General features: G+C 41.7%; 1 protein-coding gene across 1 annotated transcript; it reads left to right on the top strand.

Annotated features, from left to right (window-relative positions):
- The first annotated feature begins 12,009 nt into the window (after positions 1-12,009).
- LOC106591742 (haptoglobin) lies at positions 12,010-16,410 on the top strand. Its single transcript, XM_045712805.2, has 4 exons — positions 12,010-12,146; positions 12,475-12,587; positions 15,192-15,460; positions 15,646-16,410. The coding sequence occupies exons 1-4, from the start codon at positions 12,142-12,144 to the stop codon at positions 16,207-16,209; spliced, it is 951 nt and encodes a 316-aa protein (XP_045568761.1). The 5' UTR covers positions 12,010-12,141; the 3' UTR covers positions 16,210-16,410.
- Positions 16,411-18,534: the final 2,124 nt, after the last annotated feature.

Genomic DNA, 18,534 nt, shown 5'->3' with positions numbered 1-18,534 from the left:
TTCATGCTTGTGTGTTTTATTTCTCGCTTTTTTTTATCATTTTATCTAAAACTCTACATCTTTAGGAAAGAGTTTGTAAGTAAGCATTTCACTGTTGTATTTGGCGCATGTAACAAATAACATTTGATTTGACACACACACACACACACACACACACACACACACACACACACACACACACACACACACACGTGAAATGCTAAATGTAATGTAATGGCTGCTGGCAGATGGGTGTTTTTATCTGTACACGTACCTGTACATCATGTCCTGTCCTGTAGTGTGATACCCAACACAACACACAGGTTCCAGTCTGGAATCACAAGCACTAAGGACAATCAGTGGTTGTGACAGTGTGACATAGAGCCACAATGACGTTACCAGTCTTATGTAACATCAGGCACTAAGAGCATGACAGTTCAGAGACATCAACAGCATTACAGTGCCAGGCAATCCATCCCTCTGTCCTTGCATCAGTCATTGCGTTATGCCAGCCCGCCCACTTGTTTCAGAAACATGAATGAATGATACCGATGAGACCATCTGAGAGACAATCTGCTAACTCGTTAGCCCTGACACAGTTCCTATTAACAATGGCTGTTGTATATGCTTTAATTACACTGATGAGGTACATGATACTGTTCAGCCAGTATCAATCCCTAGATCTACAGCAATATAAGTACACGACAACATACTGTACGTTGTACGCTCACCTCTTTGCTACAAAGCACTGCAGCTTTTTTTCTGTTTGTCAATGAAAGCCTCTCATTTTACATTTAATCGATACTATAGCAAAATAATTTTGCACGGACAAAAAGGAGGATGGCTATGAACAAACTACTCCACTCCAACGAGTGGCCATAAGAATGAGATCGCACACTGATGCATGTCAGAAGGTGCTTTCAACTGGGATGTGGTAGTAGCCCTGTCCTGCAGTCAAATTATCTAGTGGCCTCACGGGTGGAGTGATATTCTTATTTTTCATAATTTAATCATTTATAAACATTATTCGATTTTTTTTAATGCAGAAAATCCGGTGTTTCTATGTCTAACAGTTTTGTTATATTCAGTATTCTATGACGTATATAAAGTGTAATATTGGGATGCAAACTCAGAATTGAATACATCAGATAATGACCAGATCTCCCAGTGGAAGAAAGTCACATAATACTACAATTTCTTTCCCCAACACCAGCAAATTCTTTAGTTGCAAGGCTGGACTTTTCCTAATGTTGTTGAGAGACAAGAAGCATGGCAAAGGGACAGACTAATAGTTTACTCAACTTTACACTACTAGGCTACCTGTTCTCTCTCCCTCTGTCAACAGCCAAGTGGAATTCACATGATTTCACAAAGCTGGAACTCAGTCAGCTGTATAAGGAAATAAGCAAACAGGAAACCACTCACCCAGAGGTGGAGCTCCTAGTGGCCGGAGACTTTAACCTCTTGGGGCTAGGTGGGACGCTAGCGTGCCACCTGTGGTGCACTCCATCAACAGCAGGTGCATTTCAAGAGCGGCAAATTTGAATCCAAATAAATGTCAAAATTCAAATTTTTCAAAAATACAACTATGTTACACCATTTGAAAGATAAACATCTCCTTAATCTAACCACGTTTTACGATTTCAAAAAGGTTTTACGGCGAAAGCATAAATTTAGAGTATGTTAGGACAGTACATTTACAAGAGTTGTGTGTAATGTTTTGTCAAGTCAAAGACAGGGTCACCAAAACCATAAAACCAGCTAAAATGATACACTAACCTTTTACAATCTCCATCAGATGACACTCCTAGGACATTATGTTAGACAATGCATGCATTTTTAGTTCTATCAAGTTCATATTTATATACAAAAACAGCGTTTTACTATGGCATTGATGTTGAGGAAATCGTTTCCCTCCAATAACCGGCAGTCAAGTCAGCGTCACAAATTAAATAATTAAAATTAGAAAACATTGGTAAAATATTATATTGTCATTTAAAGAATTATAGATTTACATCTTTTGAACGCAATCAACTTGCCAGATTTAAAAATAACCTTACTGGGAAATCACACTTTGCAATAATCTGAGCACTGTGCCCAGAAAAATACGCGTTGCGATACAGACTAGACGTCATGTTGGGGAGATCTAAAATCGAAAATACTATGTAAATAATCCATTACCTTTGATTCTCTTCATCAGATGTCACTTCCAGGTATCACAGGTCCATAACGAATGTAGTTTTGTTCAAAAAAGCTCATCATTTATGTCCAAAAATCTCCGTCTCGTTAGCACATGATGTAAGCCAGCCGGACTTCTCGTCATGAACGAGGGGAAAAAATATATTTCCGTTCGTTCAAACATGTCAAACGTTGTATAGCATAAATCATTAGGGCCTTTTTTAACCAGAACATGAATAATATTCAAGGTGGACGAATGCATAGCCTTTTATAACGTATTGGAACGAGGGTACCCAACATGAAGTAGCGCGCCAGGTGTCTAATGGGACATCACCGTTCCATGGCTCTTGTTCGGTCAGATCTCCCTCCAGAAGACTCAAAACACTTTGTAAAGGCTGGTGACATCTAGTGGAAGCAATAGGAAGTGCCAAAATATTCCTAAACCCCTGTGTTTTTCAATGGGATAGGTTTAAAGTCAATACAACACATCAGGTATCCACTTCCTGTCAGAAAATGTCTCAGGGTTTTGCCTGCCAAATGAGTTCTGTTATACTCACAGACACCATTCAAACAGTTTTGGAAACTTTAGAGTGTTTTCTATCCATATATAATAAGTATATGCATATTCTAGTTACTGGGTAGGATTAGTAACCAGATTAAATCGGGTACATTTTTTTTATCCAGACGTGCAAATGCTGCCCCCTAGACCCAACAGGTTAATGCAGGGAAACTTAAATCAGTTCTACCAAATTTATATCAACATGTTAAATGTGCATCCAGAGGGAAAAAAATTCTAGATCACCTTTACTCCACAGACAGAGACGCATACAAAGCTCTCCCTCGCCCTCCATTTGGTAAATCCGGCCACAACTCTGTCCTCCTGATGCCTGCTTATAAGCAAAAATGAAAGCAGGAAGCAGCAGTGACTCGGTCAATAAAAAAGTGGTCAGATGAAGCAGACACTAAACTACAGGACTGTTTTGCTATCACAGACTGGAAAATGTTCCGGGATTCTTCCGATGGCATTGAGGAGTACACCACATCAGTCACTGGCTTTATCAATAAGTGCATCAAGGACGTCGTCCCCACAGTAACTGTATGTACATACCCCAACCAGAAGCCATGGATTACAGGCAACATTCGCACTGAGCTAAAGGGTAGAGCTGCCGCTTTCAAGGTGCGGGACTCTAACCCGGAAGCTCATAAGAAATCCTGCTATGCCCTGTGACAAACCATCAAACAGGCAAAGTGTCAATACAGGGCTAAGATTGAATCATATTACACTGGCTCCGATGCTCGTCTTATGTGGCAGGGCTTGCAAACTATTACAGACTACAAAGGGAAGCACAGCCGCGAGCTGCCCAGTGACACGAGCCTACCAGACGAGCTAAATCACTTCTATGCTCACTTCGAGGCAAGCAACACTGAGGCATGCATGAGAGCATCAGCTGTTCCGGACGACTGTGTGATCATGCTCTCCGTTGCCGACGTGAGTAAGACCTTTAAACAGGTCAACATACACAAGGCTAGCCTCCCGGGTGGCGCAGTGGTCTAAGGTGCTAGCTGTGCCACCAGAGATTCGAGGTTTGAGCCTAGGCTCTGTCGCAGCCGGCAGCGACCGGGAGGCCCATGGGGCAGTGCACAATTGGCCCAGCATCGTCCGGGTTAGGGAGGGTTTGGCCGGCAGGGATATCCTTGTCTCATCGCGCACTAGCGACTCCTGTGTCGGGCCGGGCGCAGTGCACGCTGACCAGGTCGCCAGGTGTACGGTGTTTCCTCCGACACATTGGTGCTGCTGGCTTCCGGGTTGGATGGGCATTGTGTCAAGAAGCAGCGCGGCTAGGTTGGGTTGTGTTTCAGAGGACGCATGGCTCTTGACCTTTGCCTCTCCCGAGTCCGTACGGGAGTTGCAGCAAAGAGACAAGACTGTCACTACTACCAATTGGATACCATGAAATTGGGGAGAAAAAAAGGGGTAAAAAATAATAAAAAATAACATACACAAGGCTGCGGGGCCAGATGGATTACCAGGATGTGTGCTCCTGGCATGTGCTGACCAACTGGCAGGTGTCTTCACTGACATTTTCAACATGTCCCTGATTGAGTCTGTAATACCAACAACCTTCAAAAAGACCACCATAGTCCCAGTGCCCAAGAACACAAAGGCAACCTGTCTAAATGACTCACGCACTCACGTCTGTAGCTGTGAAGTGCTTTGAAAGGTTGGTAATGGCTCACATCAACACCATTATCCCAGAAACCCTAGACCCACTCCAATTTGCATACCGCCCAAACAGATCCACAGATGATGCAATCTCTATTGCACTCCACACTGCCCTTTCCCACCTGGATAAAAGGAACACTTATGTGAGAATGCTGTTCATTGACTACAGCTCAGCGTTCAACACCATAGTACCCTCAAAGTTCATCACTAAGCTAAGGATCCTGGGACTAAACACCTCCCTCTGCAACTGGATCCTGGACTTCCTGACGGGCCAGGTGGTGAGGGTAGGTAGCAACACATCTGCCACGCTGGTCCTCAACACTGGAGCTCCCCAGGGGTGTGTGCTCAGTCCCCTCCTGTACTCCTTGTTCACCCATGACTGCATGGCCAGGCACGACTCCAACCTAATCATTAACCTGTTAGGGCTAGGGGGCAGTATTGACACGGCTGGATAAAAAACATACCCGATTTAATCTGGTTACCACTCCTACCCAGTAACTAGAATATGCATATACTTATTACATATGGATATAAAACACCCTAAAGTTTCTAAAACTGTTTGAATGGTGTCTGTGAGTATAACAGAACTCAAATGGCAGGTCAAAACCTGAGAGATTCCTTTACAGGAAGTGGCCTGTCTGACCATTTCTTGAACTTCTTTTCCATCTCTATCTTTTACTAAGGATCTCTGCTCTAACGTGACACTTCCTACGTCGTCCATAGGCGCTTAGAGCCCGGGAAAAAACAGAATGTCGTCATCCCAGCCCCAGGCTGAAACACATTATCGCCTTTCTCAAGTGGCCGATCAAGGGACTCTGGGCTTAGGCGCGTGACCCGACCGCCCCCGCCTTTGTGATTTTTTTCCTCTGTTTGCCGAAAAGGAGATTCCCTGTCGGAATATTATCGCTTTTCTATGAGAAAAATGGCGTAAAAATTGATTTTAAACAGCGGTTGACATGCTTCGAAGTACGGTAATGGAATATTTAGAATTTTTTTGTCACGAATTGCGCCATGCGCGCGACCCTTCTTTACCATTTCGGATAGTGTCTGGAACGCACGAACAAAACGCCGCTATTCGGATATAACGATGGATTATTTTGGACCAAACCAACATTTGTTATTGAAGTAGCAGTCCTGGGAGTGCATTCTGACGAAGACAACAAAAGGTAATCAAACTTTTATAATAGTAAATATGATTATGGTGAGTGCTAAACTTGCCGGGTGTCTAAATAGCTAGCCCGTGATGCCTGGGCTATGTACTTAGAATATTGCAAAATGTGCTTTCACCAAAAAGCTATTTTAAAATCGGACATATCGAGTGCATAGAGGAGGTCTGTATCTATAATTCTTAAAATAATTGTTATGCTTTTTGTGAACGTTTATCGTGAGTAATTTAGTAAAATGTTAGAGAATTCCCCGGAAGTTTGCGGGGGGTATGCTAGTTCTGAACGTCACATGCTAATGTAAAAAGCTGGTTTTTGATATAAATATGAACTTGATTGAACAAAACATGCATGTATTGTATAACATAATGTCCTAGGGTTGTCATCTGATGAAGATCATCGAAGGTGAGTGCTGCATTTAGCTGTCTTCTGGGTTTTGGTGACATTATATGCTAGCTTGAAAAATGGGTGTCTGATTATTTCTGGCTTGGTACTCTGCTGACATAATCTAATGTTTTGCTTTCGTTGTAAAGCCTTTTTGAAATCGGACAGTGTGGTTAGATTAACGAGAGTCTTGTCTTTAAATAGCTGTAAAATAGTCATATGTTTGAGAAATTGAAGTAATAGGATTTTTAAGGTTTTGAAAATCGCGCCACAGGCTTCAAGTGGCTGTTACGTAGGTGGGACGAATTCGTCCCGCCTAGCCCATAGAGGTTAAGTTTGCAGTCGACACAACAGTGGTAGGCCTGATCACCGACAACGACGAGACAGCCTATAGGGAGGAGGTCAGAGACCTAGCCAGGTGGTGCCAGAATAACAACCTATCCCTCAACGTAACCAAGACTAAGGAGATGATTGTGGACCACAGGAAAAGGAGGACCGAGCACGCCCCCATTCTCATCAACGGGGCTGTAGTGGAGCAGGTTGAGAGCTTCAAGTTCCTTGGTGTCCACATCAATAACAAACTAGAATGATCCAAACACACCATGACAGTCGTGAAGAGGGCACGACAAAGCCTATTCCCCCTCAGGAAACTAAAAAGATTTGATATGGGTCCTGAGATTCTCAAAAGGTTCTACAGCTGCAACATCGAAAGCATCCTGACTGGTTGCATCACTGCCTGGTATGGCAACTACTCGGCCTCTGACCGCAAGGCACTACAGAGGGTAGTGCATACGGCCCAGTACATCACTGGGGCTAAGCTGCCTGCCATCCAGGACCTCTACACCAGGCAATGTCAGAGGAAGGGCCTAAAAATTGTCAAAGACCCCAGCCACCCCAGTCATAGACTGTTCTCTCTACTACCGCATGGCAAGCGGTACCGGAGTGCCAAGTCTAGGACAAAAAGGCTTCTCAACAGTTTTTACCCCCAAGCCATAAGACTCCTGAACAGGTAATCAAATGGCTACCCGGACTATCTGCATTGTGTCCCACCCACCACCCGCCAACCCCTCTTTTACGCTACTGCTACTCTCTGTTCATCATATATGCATAGTCACTTTAACCATATCTACATGTACATACTACCTCAATCAGCCTGACTAACCGGTGTCTGTATGTAGCCTCGCTACTTTTATAGCCTCGCTACTGTATATAGCCTGTCTTTTTACTGTTGTTTTATTTCTTTACTTACCTGTTGCTCACCTAATACCTTTTATGCACTATTGGTTAGAGCCTGTAAGTAAGCATTTCACTGTAAGGTCTACACCTGCTGTATTCAGCGCACGTGACAAATCAACTTTGGTGAAAATCTCCTAGAGATGAACGTACTTTGGTGCAAAAAGTGCAAATCAATCCCAGAACAACAGCAAAGGACCTTGTGAAGATGTTGGAGGAAACAGGTACAAAAGTATCTATATCCACAGTAAAACGAGTCCTATATCAACATAAGGCCACTCAGAAAGGAAGAAGCCATTGCTCCAAAACCACAATAAAAAAAGCCAGACTACAGTTTGCAACTGCACATGGGGACAAAGATCATACTTTTTGGAGAAATGTCCTCTGATCTGATGAAACAAAAATAGAACTGTTGGCCATAATGACCATCGTTCTGTTTGGAGGAAAAAGGGGGAGGCTTGCAAGCCGAAGAACACCATCCCAACCGTGAAGCACGGGGGTGGCAGCATCATGTTGTGGGGGTGCTTTGCTGCAGGAGGGACTGGTGCACTTCACAAAATAGATGGCATCATGAGGTAGGAAAATTATGTGGACATATTGAAGCAACATCTCAAGACATCAGTCAGGAAGTTAAAGCTTGGTCTCAAATGGGTCTTCCAAATGGACAATGACCCCAAACATACTTCCAATGTTGTGGCAAAATGGCTTAACCTGTTGGGTCTAGGGGGCAGCATTTGCACGTCTGGATAAAAAAAATGTACCCGATTTAATCTGGTTACTAATCCTACCCAGTAACTAGAATATGCATATACTTATTATATATGGATAGAAAACACTCTAAAGTTTCCAAAACTGTTTGAATGGTGTCTGTGAGTATAACAGAACTCATTTGGCAGGCAAAACCCTGAGACATTTTCTGACAGGAAGTGGATACCTGATGTGTTGTATTGACTTTAAACCTCTCCCATTGAAAAACACAGGGGTTTAGGAATATTTTGGCACTTCCTATTGCTTCCACTAGATGTCACCAGCCTTTACAAAGTGTTTTGAGTCTTCTGGAGGGAGATCTGACCGAACAAGAGCCATGGAACGGTGATGTCCCATTAGACACCTGGCGCGCTACTTCATGTTGGGTACCCTCGTTCCAATACGTTATAAAAGGCTATGCATTCGTCCACCTTGAATATTATTCATGTTCTGGTTAAAAAAGGCCCTAATGATTTATGCTATACAACGTTTGACATGTTTGAACGAACGGAAATATATTTTTTCCCCTCGTTCATGACGAGAAGTCCGGCTGGCTTACATCATGTGCTAACGAGACGGAGATTTTTGGACATAAATGATGAGCTTTTTTGAACAAAACTACATTCGTTATGGACCTGTGATACCTGGAAGTGACATCTGATGAAGAGAATCAAAGGTAATGGATTATTTACATAGTATTTTCGATTTTAGATCTCCCCAACATGACGTCTAGTCTGTATCGCAACGCGTATTTTTCTGGGCACAGTGCTCAGATTATTGCAAAGTGTGATTTCCCAGTAAGGTTATTTTTAAATCTGGCAAGTTGATTGCGTTCAAAAGATGTAAATCTATAATTCTTTAAATGACAATATAATATTTTACCAATGTTTTCTAATTTTAATTATTTAATTTCTGACGCTGACTTGACTGCCGGTTATTGGAGGGAAACGATTTCCTCAACATCAATGCCATAGTAAAACGCTGTTTTTGTATATAAATATGAACTTGATAGAACTAAAAATGCATGCATTGTCTAACATAATGTCCTAGGAGTGTCATCTGATGGAGATTGTAAAAGGTTAGTGTATCATTTTAGCTGGTTTTATGGTTTTGGTGACCCTGTCTTTGACTTGACAAAACATTACACACAACTCTTGTAAATGTACTGTCCTAACATACTCTAAATTTATGCTTTCGCCGTAAAACCTTTTTGAAATCGTAAAACGTGGTTAGATTAAGGAGATGTTTATCTTTCAAATGGTGTAACATAGTTGTATTTTTGAAAAATTTGAATTTTGACATTTATTTGGATTCAAATTTGCCGCTCTTGAAATGCACCTGCTGTTGATGGAGTGCACCACAGGTGGCACGCTAGCGTCCCACCTAGCCCCAAGAGGTTAAGGACAACAAAGTTAATGTATTGGAGTGGCGATCACAAAGCCCTGACCTCAATCCGATAGAAAATCTGTGGGCAGAACTGAAAAAGCGTGTGTGTGCAAGGAGGCCTACAAATCTGACTCAGTTACACCAGCTCTGCCAGGAGGAATGGGCCAAAATTCACCCAACATATTGTGGGAAGCTTGAGGAAGGCTACCCAAAACCTTTGACCCAAGTTAAACAATTTAAAGGCAATGCTACCAAATACTAATTGAGTGTATGCAAACTTCTGACCCACTGGGAATGCGATGAAAGAAATAAAAGCTGAAATAAATTATTCTCCCTACTATCTTTCTGACATTTCACATTCTTAAAATAAAGTGGTGATCCTAACTGACCTAAGACAGGGAACTTTTACTAGAATTAAATGTCAGGAATTGTGAAAAACTGAGTTTAAATGTATTTGGGTAAGGTGTATGTAAACCTCCGACTTCAACGGTATATCTCCCTGACTAACTTCAAGCATCAGCTATCTGAGCAGCTTACCGATCATTGCAGCTGTACATAGCCCATCCAACTACCTACAAATCAAATCAAATCAAATGTATTTATATAGCCCTTCGTACATCAGCTGAAATCTCAAAGTGCTGTACAGAAACCCAGCCTAAAACCCCAAACAGCAAGCAATGCATGTGAAAGAAGCACGGTGGCTAGGAAAAACTCCCTAGGAAAAACTCCCTAGAAAGGCCAAAAACCTAGGAAGAAACCTAGAGAGGAACCAGGATATGAGGGGTGGCCAGTCCTCTTCTGGCTGTGCCGGGTGGATATTATAACAGAACATGGTCAAGATGTTAAAATGTTCATAAATGACCAGCATGGTCAGATAATAATAATCATTGTAGTTGTCGAGGGTGCAACAAGCACGTCCGGTGAACAGGTCAGGGTTCCGTAGCCGCAGGCAGAACAGTTGAAACTGGAGCAGCAGCATGGCCAGGTGGACTGGGGACAGCAAGGAGTCATCATGCCAGGTAGTCCTGAGGCATGGTCCTAGGGCTCAGGTCCTCCGAGAGAAAGAAAGAAAGAAAGAGAGAAAGAGAGAATTAGAGAGAGCATATTTACATTCACACAGGACACCGGATAAGACAAGAGAATACTCCAGATGTAACAGACTGACCCTAGCCCCCCGACACATAAACTACTGCAGCATAAATACTGGAGGCTGAGACAGGAGGGATCAGAAGACACTGTGGCCCCATCCGATGATACCCCCGGACAGGGCAAAACAGGCAGGATATAACCCCACCCACTTTGCCAAAGCACAGCCTCCACACCACTAGAGGGATGTCTACAACCACCAACTCACCGTCCGAAGACAAGGCCGAGTATAGCCCACAAAGATCTCCGCCATGGCACAACCCAAGGGGGGGGGCGCCAACCCATCCCCATATTGTTTTATTTACTTTTTTTGTTCTTTTGCACACCAGTATTTCTACTTGCACATCATCATCTGCACATCTATCACTCCAGTGTTAATAACACTGGATTTTTTTATTGTGTTATTGACTGTACTTCTGTTTATTCCATGTGTAACTCTGTGTTGTTGTTTGTGTCGAACTGCTTTGCTTTATCTTGGCCAGGTCGCAGTTGTAAATGAAAACTTGTTCTCAACTAGCCTACCTGGTTAAATAAAGGACTTGTTCTCAACTGGCCTACCTGTTTAAATAAAGGACTTGTTCTCAACTGGCCCACCTGGTTAAATAAAGGACTTGTTCTCAACTAGCCTACCTGGTTAAATAAAGGACTTGTTCTCAACTGGCCTACCTGGTTAAATAAAGGACTTGTTCTCAACTGGCCTACCTGTTTAAATAAAGGACTTGTTCTCAACTGGCCTACCTGGTTAAATAAAGGACTTGTTCTCAACTGGCCCACCTGGTTAAATAAAGGACTTGTTCTCAACTGGCCTACCTGGTTAAATAAAGGTGAAATAAATGTTTTTGTTTATAAAAAAAAAATGTCTGACATCAATGTGTGAGCAACTACAATAATTGAATATGGTCAATTTCAAACATTTGTATATAACATAAACATACTGTTGACATGTAGGCTATGGTGTAATGGAATGGTTTGCCTTGTGTGGTAGGTTTTGTGGGTTTTGACACTCTTATGTAGGTGTTATAACCAGCCATAAAATAACTCAATATATGTCACAACAGGTCCAAATATGTGTCATAACAGTGTTATGACCATATTATAACAGGCTATGACAAGTTATGTCAGCTGTTATGACATATTATGACATGGTTATGACTGTGTCATAATGTTTTATGACGCTGGATGTCAAGTACAGTGTTACCAAAGTGAGTCGTAAACAGCAAATGTGAGTCAACAACAAACAACAACAACCATGACGGTATCACATTTTTTAAATAACACACTCTGATGCGGCATTTATATGCACCTCATTTACTTTCAATAAACCAAATTGACGCACAAATTATAGATGTGCTGTGTCCTGTTCTGATTTCATAATTCATACCCTATGAAATGATTTATCCCTCAGATGGTCTTCTCTGATACTAGTTGGCTGTGGCTGAGCTCCAGATGGGGTCAGGGTTAGGGTTTGGACACGATTCCAATAATGGGTTGGCATGAACAGAGATTTTGCAATCTCTCCGATTTTCGGGAATCAGAACTGAAGCTGTGTCCAGCAAAATTCCCAGCGGTGGGCAGACAGGGGGTGAGTTCTCTCCTCAGCAGATATAAGGCCTTGGTCCTATAACTTCTCACGGAGTACATCGTCTTTACAGAGGAGACACAGCTCAACATACAAACTGATAAACAGATATTTCCATCAAAATGTGGTATGTTATACTTTTCATATTCTTTCTTCAACAAAACCCTAGTTGCCTGGCAATTGTTGTCATTGCAGTACCAATCCAAATGAATCTCTGAAATGTCTTTGGACAATGGATCTTTGTAAAATGGCAGGGAAACACAGCTACTTAAATCTTTCAAAAAACATTCAAATTGCTCTAGCTAGAGACCTTTTCTAAATATAGGTTAACAAGCAAGCCCAGAGACTTCCTAAGTAAAGGAACCGTTAGTTGTGGTACTAGTGAGTGTTTGGGAGCTGTCTGTCAGTTGGCTCTGTGTGTGTGTACTGTACTTATGTGTTCCTTCTGTCCGCAGGTCATCCCTGGTAGTGCTCCTCGCGGCCTCCTGTGTCTGTCTGGAACAGGACAAAATCAAAATCAAAATCAAAATCAAAACCAAATCAATTGATGAGATGTCAGACAATTCAGGTAGCTATCTGTCTAACTGACACATAACCAACTCCCTGCCTTATGCCAATACGGGCTTACTTTTTCTGATTTAGATTGAAATGTCAACAAAGTGAGAGGGATGAAACGTTTTCAAACAAAAACATGTACATTTTAAAGATCATTGACAACCTTTCTTGTCCCATGTCTATGTTAAGGTGGGTGTTAGTGACACCATTGATGCAGAATATCGCCCAAAAATATTGGACTTACACATTACACGTGTGTTTTCACACGTGCAATTTGTCTATTTCCGAAACATATTATATTTGCTGGCCCATTGTGACTGGTTCGTGTAAGGATATCACTCACATTTCAATTACACTGTCACTCTCATCGGATGTTCTGAAGCCAATCTTCACTATGGATCCCCTTACGCAACTCTGAGCTGAGCAGACACAAGCTGTTCCTATTCAGCCTGTTGGAGAATACAGTAGCTGTGGCCAAAATGAGGATGTCACCATCACTTTCAAGTGAGAACCTTGTTAACCTCTTGGGGCTAGGTGGGACGCTAGCGTGCCACCTGTGGTGCACTCCATCAACAGCAGGTGCATTTCAAGAGCGGCAAATTTGAATCCAAATAAATGTCAAAATTCAAATTTTTCAAAAATACAACTATGTTACACCATTTGAAAGATAAACATCTCCTTAATCTAACCACGTTTTACGATTTCAAAAAGGTTTTACGGCGAAAGCATAAATTTAGAGTATGTTAGGACAGTACATTTACAAGAGTTGTGTGTAATGTTTTGTCAAGTCAAAGACAGGGTCACCAAAACCATAAAACCAGCTAAAATGATACACTAACCTTTTACAATCTCCATCAGATGACACTCCTAGGACATTATGTTAGACAATGCATGCATTTTTAGTTCTATCAAGTTCATATTTATATACAAAAACAGCGTTTTACTATGGCATTGATGTTGAGGAAATCGTTTCCCTCCAATAACCGGCAGTCAAGTCAGCGTCACAAATTAAATAATTAAAATTAGAAAACATTGGTAAAATATTATATTGTCATTTAAAGAATTATAGATTTACATCTTTTGAACGCAATCAACTTGCCAGATTTAAAAATAACCTTACTGGGAAATCACACTTTGCAATAATCTGAGCACTGTGCCCAGAAAAATACGCGTTGCGATACAGACTAGACGTCATGTTGGGGAGATCTAAAATCGAAAATACTATGTAAATAATCCATTACCTTTGATTCTCTTCATCAGATGTCACTTCCAGGTATCACAGGTCCATAACGAATGTAGTTTTGTTCAAAAAAGCTCATCATTTATGTCCAAAAATCTCCGTCTCGTTAGCACATGATGTAAGCCAGCCGGACTTCTCGTCATGAACGAGGGGAAAAAATATATTTCCGTTCGTTCAAACATGTCAAACGTTGTATAGCATAAATCATTAGGGCCTTTTTTAACCAGAACATGAATAATATTCAAGGTGGACGAATGCATAGCCTTTTATAACGTATTGGAACGAGGGTACCCAACATGAAGTAGCGCGCCAGGTGTCTAATGGGACATCACCGTTCCATGGCTCTTGTTCGGTCAGATCTCCCTCCAGAAGACTCAAAACACTTTGTAAAGGCTGGTGACATCTAGTGGAAGCAATAGGAAGTGCCAAAATATTCCTAAACCCCTGTGTTTTTCAATGGGATAGGTTTAAAGTCAATACAACACATCAGGTATCCACTTCCTGTCAGAAAATGTCTCAGGGTTTTGCCTGCCAAATGAGTTCTGTTATACTCACAGACACCATTCAAACAGTTTTGGAAACTTTAGAGTGTTTTCTATCCATATATAATAAGTATATGCATATTCTAGTTACTGGGTAGGATTAGTAACCAGATTAAATCGGGTACATTTTTTTTATCCAGACGTGCAAATGCTGCCCCCTAGACCCAACAGGTTAAGTCTCACGGCTCACAGCTATTATCCCGATTATCTTAAAAATCGATTCAGCAGCGACACACATGAGATGACAGGGATCAAAGAGAAGGCAAGCAGGGAGGAAAGGAAGGAGAGATCCTCAGTCTCAGCTTCCTCCAAGCTGGATGGTAAAATATGTCATTAGGAAAATCTACAGAGCATGAAAGCCTTGAAAAGTAAAATTCCTCAAAATCCACCTCTCATCAAACGTTTCAGGAAAATGTTTGAGAAGAGAAATGACACTAATTCCATCCTCATCTAGGTTTCTGCGTATTGTGACCTCCAAGGTAATTCTGTGAAAGCTAGCCTTGTCTGGCTCAAGTCATGACAACACTTATTTTTTTTAGATAATAGTAGATGATTAATGAATTTACTGAACTTTTGTCAGGTCAAAGCTAAAAGGTTCCAGAAAGCTACTACCAAATGCTATGTGTATTCAAGTGAATAGTGTTGATTTTAGCAAACTCAAACTCAAACTAAAACCAAGGCTGGAATTGTATTGAGGCACATTTCATTTTTCTGCAATAATCTTTTATGGTTGTGTTTGAGTTGCACAGCAGTAAGTGCTAGGTGGTGCTGAGTTGGGGATGTTTTAACCATATAGAGATTGTATAGAAATAATGTTGTTGTGTTTCTTGCCCAGACCTGCGCTTCAGGCGTATGGTTGGGGGCACCCTGGCCCCTCATGTCCCCTGGCAGGCCATGGTCTATCTGAGTAAAAACGTCATGAACGGGGGCTTCGCTGGGGGAGCTCTAATCTCTGACCGCTGGGTCCTGACCGCTGGCAGGAACTTGTTTGTCAGGAAGAGTAGGCAGGACACCCAGGGGAAAGAACCAATCATCCCCAAGGTGTACCTAGGCATCACGCGATACTCCCAAGCCAATGACTCCAAAGAAGTTGCTGTAGAAAAGGTGAGCTAGTATACCCATTACCATCTCTTTCAAACAATATACAGACAATTCAGTATTTACAGCAAGCAGAACTGCACTGGGCTCTCTCACCTACATCATCATTTTCAGTCTTATAGGTAGTTAGAGCACAAATACAGTAGATCGTCAAAAAAAAGGTCCTATGAATTATTCCCTTCCCCTTCTAGGTGGTTCTGCACCCAGGCTTCCAGAGCGTGTCAGACTGGGACAACGACCTGGCTCTGATTCAGCTGAAGGAGCCATTCACCTTGAGCGAGGCTGTGATGCCCATCCCTCTGCCTGAGAGGGGTGAGGACCTGGCTGAGGCAGCCCAGGAGAAAGGCATCATCACAGGCTGGGGTTGGGGGGTCCACTTCACCCCCGCTGAGTCACTGAAACACCTGGTATTGCCTGTGGCATCGCATAGCTTCTGTAAGGCAGAGTACAACCGTGGTGGCAGCACTCCAACCATAGACGACAACATGTTCTGTACTGGAGCCAGCAAGTACCAGGAGAATGTGTGCTTTGGGGATGCAGGCGGTGCCCTGGCAGTCCAGGACCCCAAAGACGGCAGAGTGTATGCTGCAGGGATCCTGTCCTTCGATAAGGCCTGTGCCGTGAGGAAATACGCTGTCTACATGAAGCTCTCTGCCTACATGCCTTGGATCAACAGTGTCCTCAGGGGTGACAGTGAGAAATCAGCCAGTCTCCGCTCCAGTGTAATGTCTGAGATGTTTTCGAGGCAGTTGTAGCCTCCACTCAGCACAGTTTCAGATATGAGAGCCGGGGCTCATAATCTCCATTATGCCTTTGCTAACAAAGTAATTTTCTGACTTGATCTTGTAAAACTCTCTCAAGTTTCGACTTTCATTGAGTGTGTGCCCCCGCCTGATTGAGTGTGTCTTCCGATGTTGATTTCAAAGGATTTTCAATAAATTAATCTCTCCTAAGAAGTTTGGTTTCCGATGTTTCACCTTATAACTTTTATTCACATTTTCTTCAACTCATTTTAGAATGCTGGGAAACATATTTTAGATCATCTCTACAAGCTGGAACCTTAGAGCATGTTAGAGCCATTAAAACAAGTAGCCTACAGCTAGGACATGAGACGATTTTGAAGTTCATTTAAGTAATGGAATTATTAAGGAAAATTGTTATCTGGCCAAGGAGGATATTGTGTTGAGACCAGCAAGGGTTTTTTAGTAGATTTGTCATGAAAATCATTCAAGAAGGAAATAACTTGTTCTAAAATAGAGCTACATAAACGAGGGTCTAGAATCCCTCCCAGCAGGGGAATGGAGGTCATGTCACTCCTGGTTAGTGACTAATTTAAATACAGAAGACAAAAGGCTTGTCATCACAGCTCAACACTAGTTAATAGCTCTCTTGCTTTGGAGCAGCCTGCTGTACCACAATTTGTTCAGTTTCAACAAGAGATATCTCAGAAATGGTGCCGAAGAGTATGGCTGATGTTTTACATGCCCGTAATCAATTGTGCTATTTTGTTAATTTTTTTGTGTTGTTTGTAACTTATTTTTTAACTTATTTTGTACATAATGTTGCTGCTACCGTCTCTTACGACCGAAAATAACTTCTGGACATCAGAACTGGGATTACTCACCACGGACTGGTAGAAGCTTTTTCCTTTAATCTCTATGTACTAGGGGCTATGTGGGACGCATGCGTCCCACCCCTGGTACACCCTATCAACAACAGGTGAAATATCAAGAGTGCCAAATTTGAAAACAATTAAATGTCATAATTCAAATTTCTCAAAAATACAACTATCTTACACCCTTTGAAAGATAAACATCTCCTTAATCTAACCACGTTGTCCGATTTCAAAAAGGCTTTACGGCGAAAGCATAAAGTTAGATTATGTTAGGAGAGTACATTGACAATAGCTGTGTGTAATGTTTTGTCAATTCAAAGACAGGCATCACCAAAAGCAGAAAACCAGCTAAAATTATGCACTAACCTTTGACAATCTCCATCAGATGACACTCCTAGGACATTATGTTAGACAATACATGCATTTTTAGTTCTATCAAGTTCATATTTATATCCAAAAACAGCGTTTTACTATGGCGTTGATGTTGAGGAAATCGTTTCCCTCCAATAACCGCCAGTCAAATCAGCACGACAAATTAAATAATTACTATTCGAAAACATTGGTAAAATATTATATTGTCATTCAAAGAATTATAGATTTACATCTCTTGAATGCAACCGGATTGCCAGATTTAAAAATAACCTTACTGGGAAATCACACTTTGCAATAATCTGAGCACTGCGCCCATAAAAATACGCTTTGCGATACAGACTAACCGCCATGTTGGAGAGATCTAAAATCGAAAATACTATGTAAATAATCCATTACCTTTGATTCTCTTCATCAGATGTCACTTCCAGGAATCCCAGGTCCATAACAAATGTAGTTTTGTTCGAAAAAGCTCATAATTTATGTCCAAAAAGCTCTGTGTTGTTAGCACATGATCTATGCCAGCCGAACTTCTCATCATGAACGAGGGGAAAAAAAATATTTATGTTCGTTCAAACATGTCAAACGTTGTATAGCATAAATCATTAGTGCCTTTTTCAACCAGAACATGAATAATATTCAAGGCGGACATTTGCATTCTCTTTTCAAACGTTTCGGAACGAGAGTACCCAACATGAACTCGCGCGCCAGAGTCTAATCGGCCACCACCGTTCCAAGGCTCTTGTTCGTTCAGTTCTCACAGTATAAGACTCAAACCACTTTCTAAAGACTGGTGACATCTAGTGGAAGCCATAGGAAGTGCTCAACAATTAATAAGCCCCTGTGTGTTTCAATGGCATAGGCTTAAAGGTAATTCAACACATCAGGTATCCACTTCCTGTCAGAATTTGTCTCAGGGTTTTGACTGCCATATGAGTTCTGTTATCCTTACAGACACCATTCAAACAGTTTTAGAAAATTCAGAGTGTTTTCTATCCAAACCTGAACAATAATATGCATATTCTAGCTTCTGAGTTGGTGTAGGAGGCAGTTAAAAATGGGCACATATTTTTTTCAAAATTCTCAATACTGCCCC

The sequence above is a fragment of the Salmo salar genome, unplaced genomic scaffold (assembly GCF_965601325.2).
Source record: "Salmo salar unplaced genomic scaffold, fSalSal1 ptg000257l, whole genome shotgun sequence".
NCBI classification, from domain to species: domain Eukaryota; kingdom Metazoa; phylum Chordata; class Actinopteri; order Salmoniformes; family Salmonidae; genus Salmo; species Salmo salar.
The sequence above is the reverse complement of the archived record's forward strand: the minus strand, read 5'-3'. Positions and strand labels throughout refer to the sequence as shown.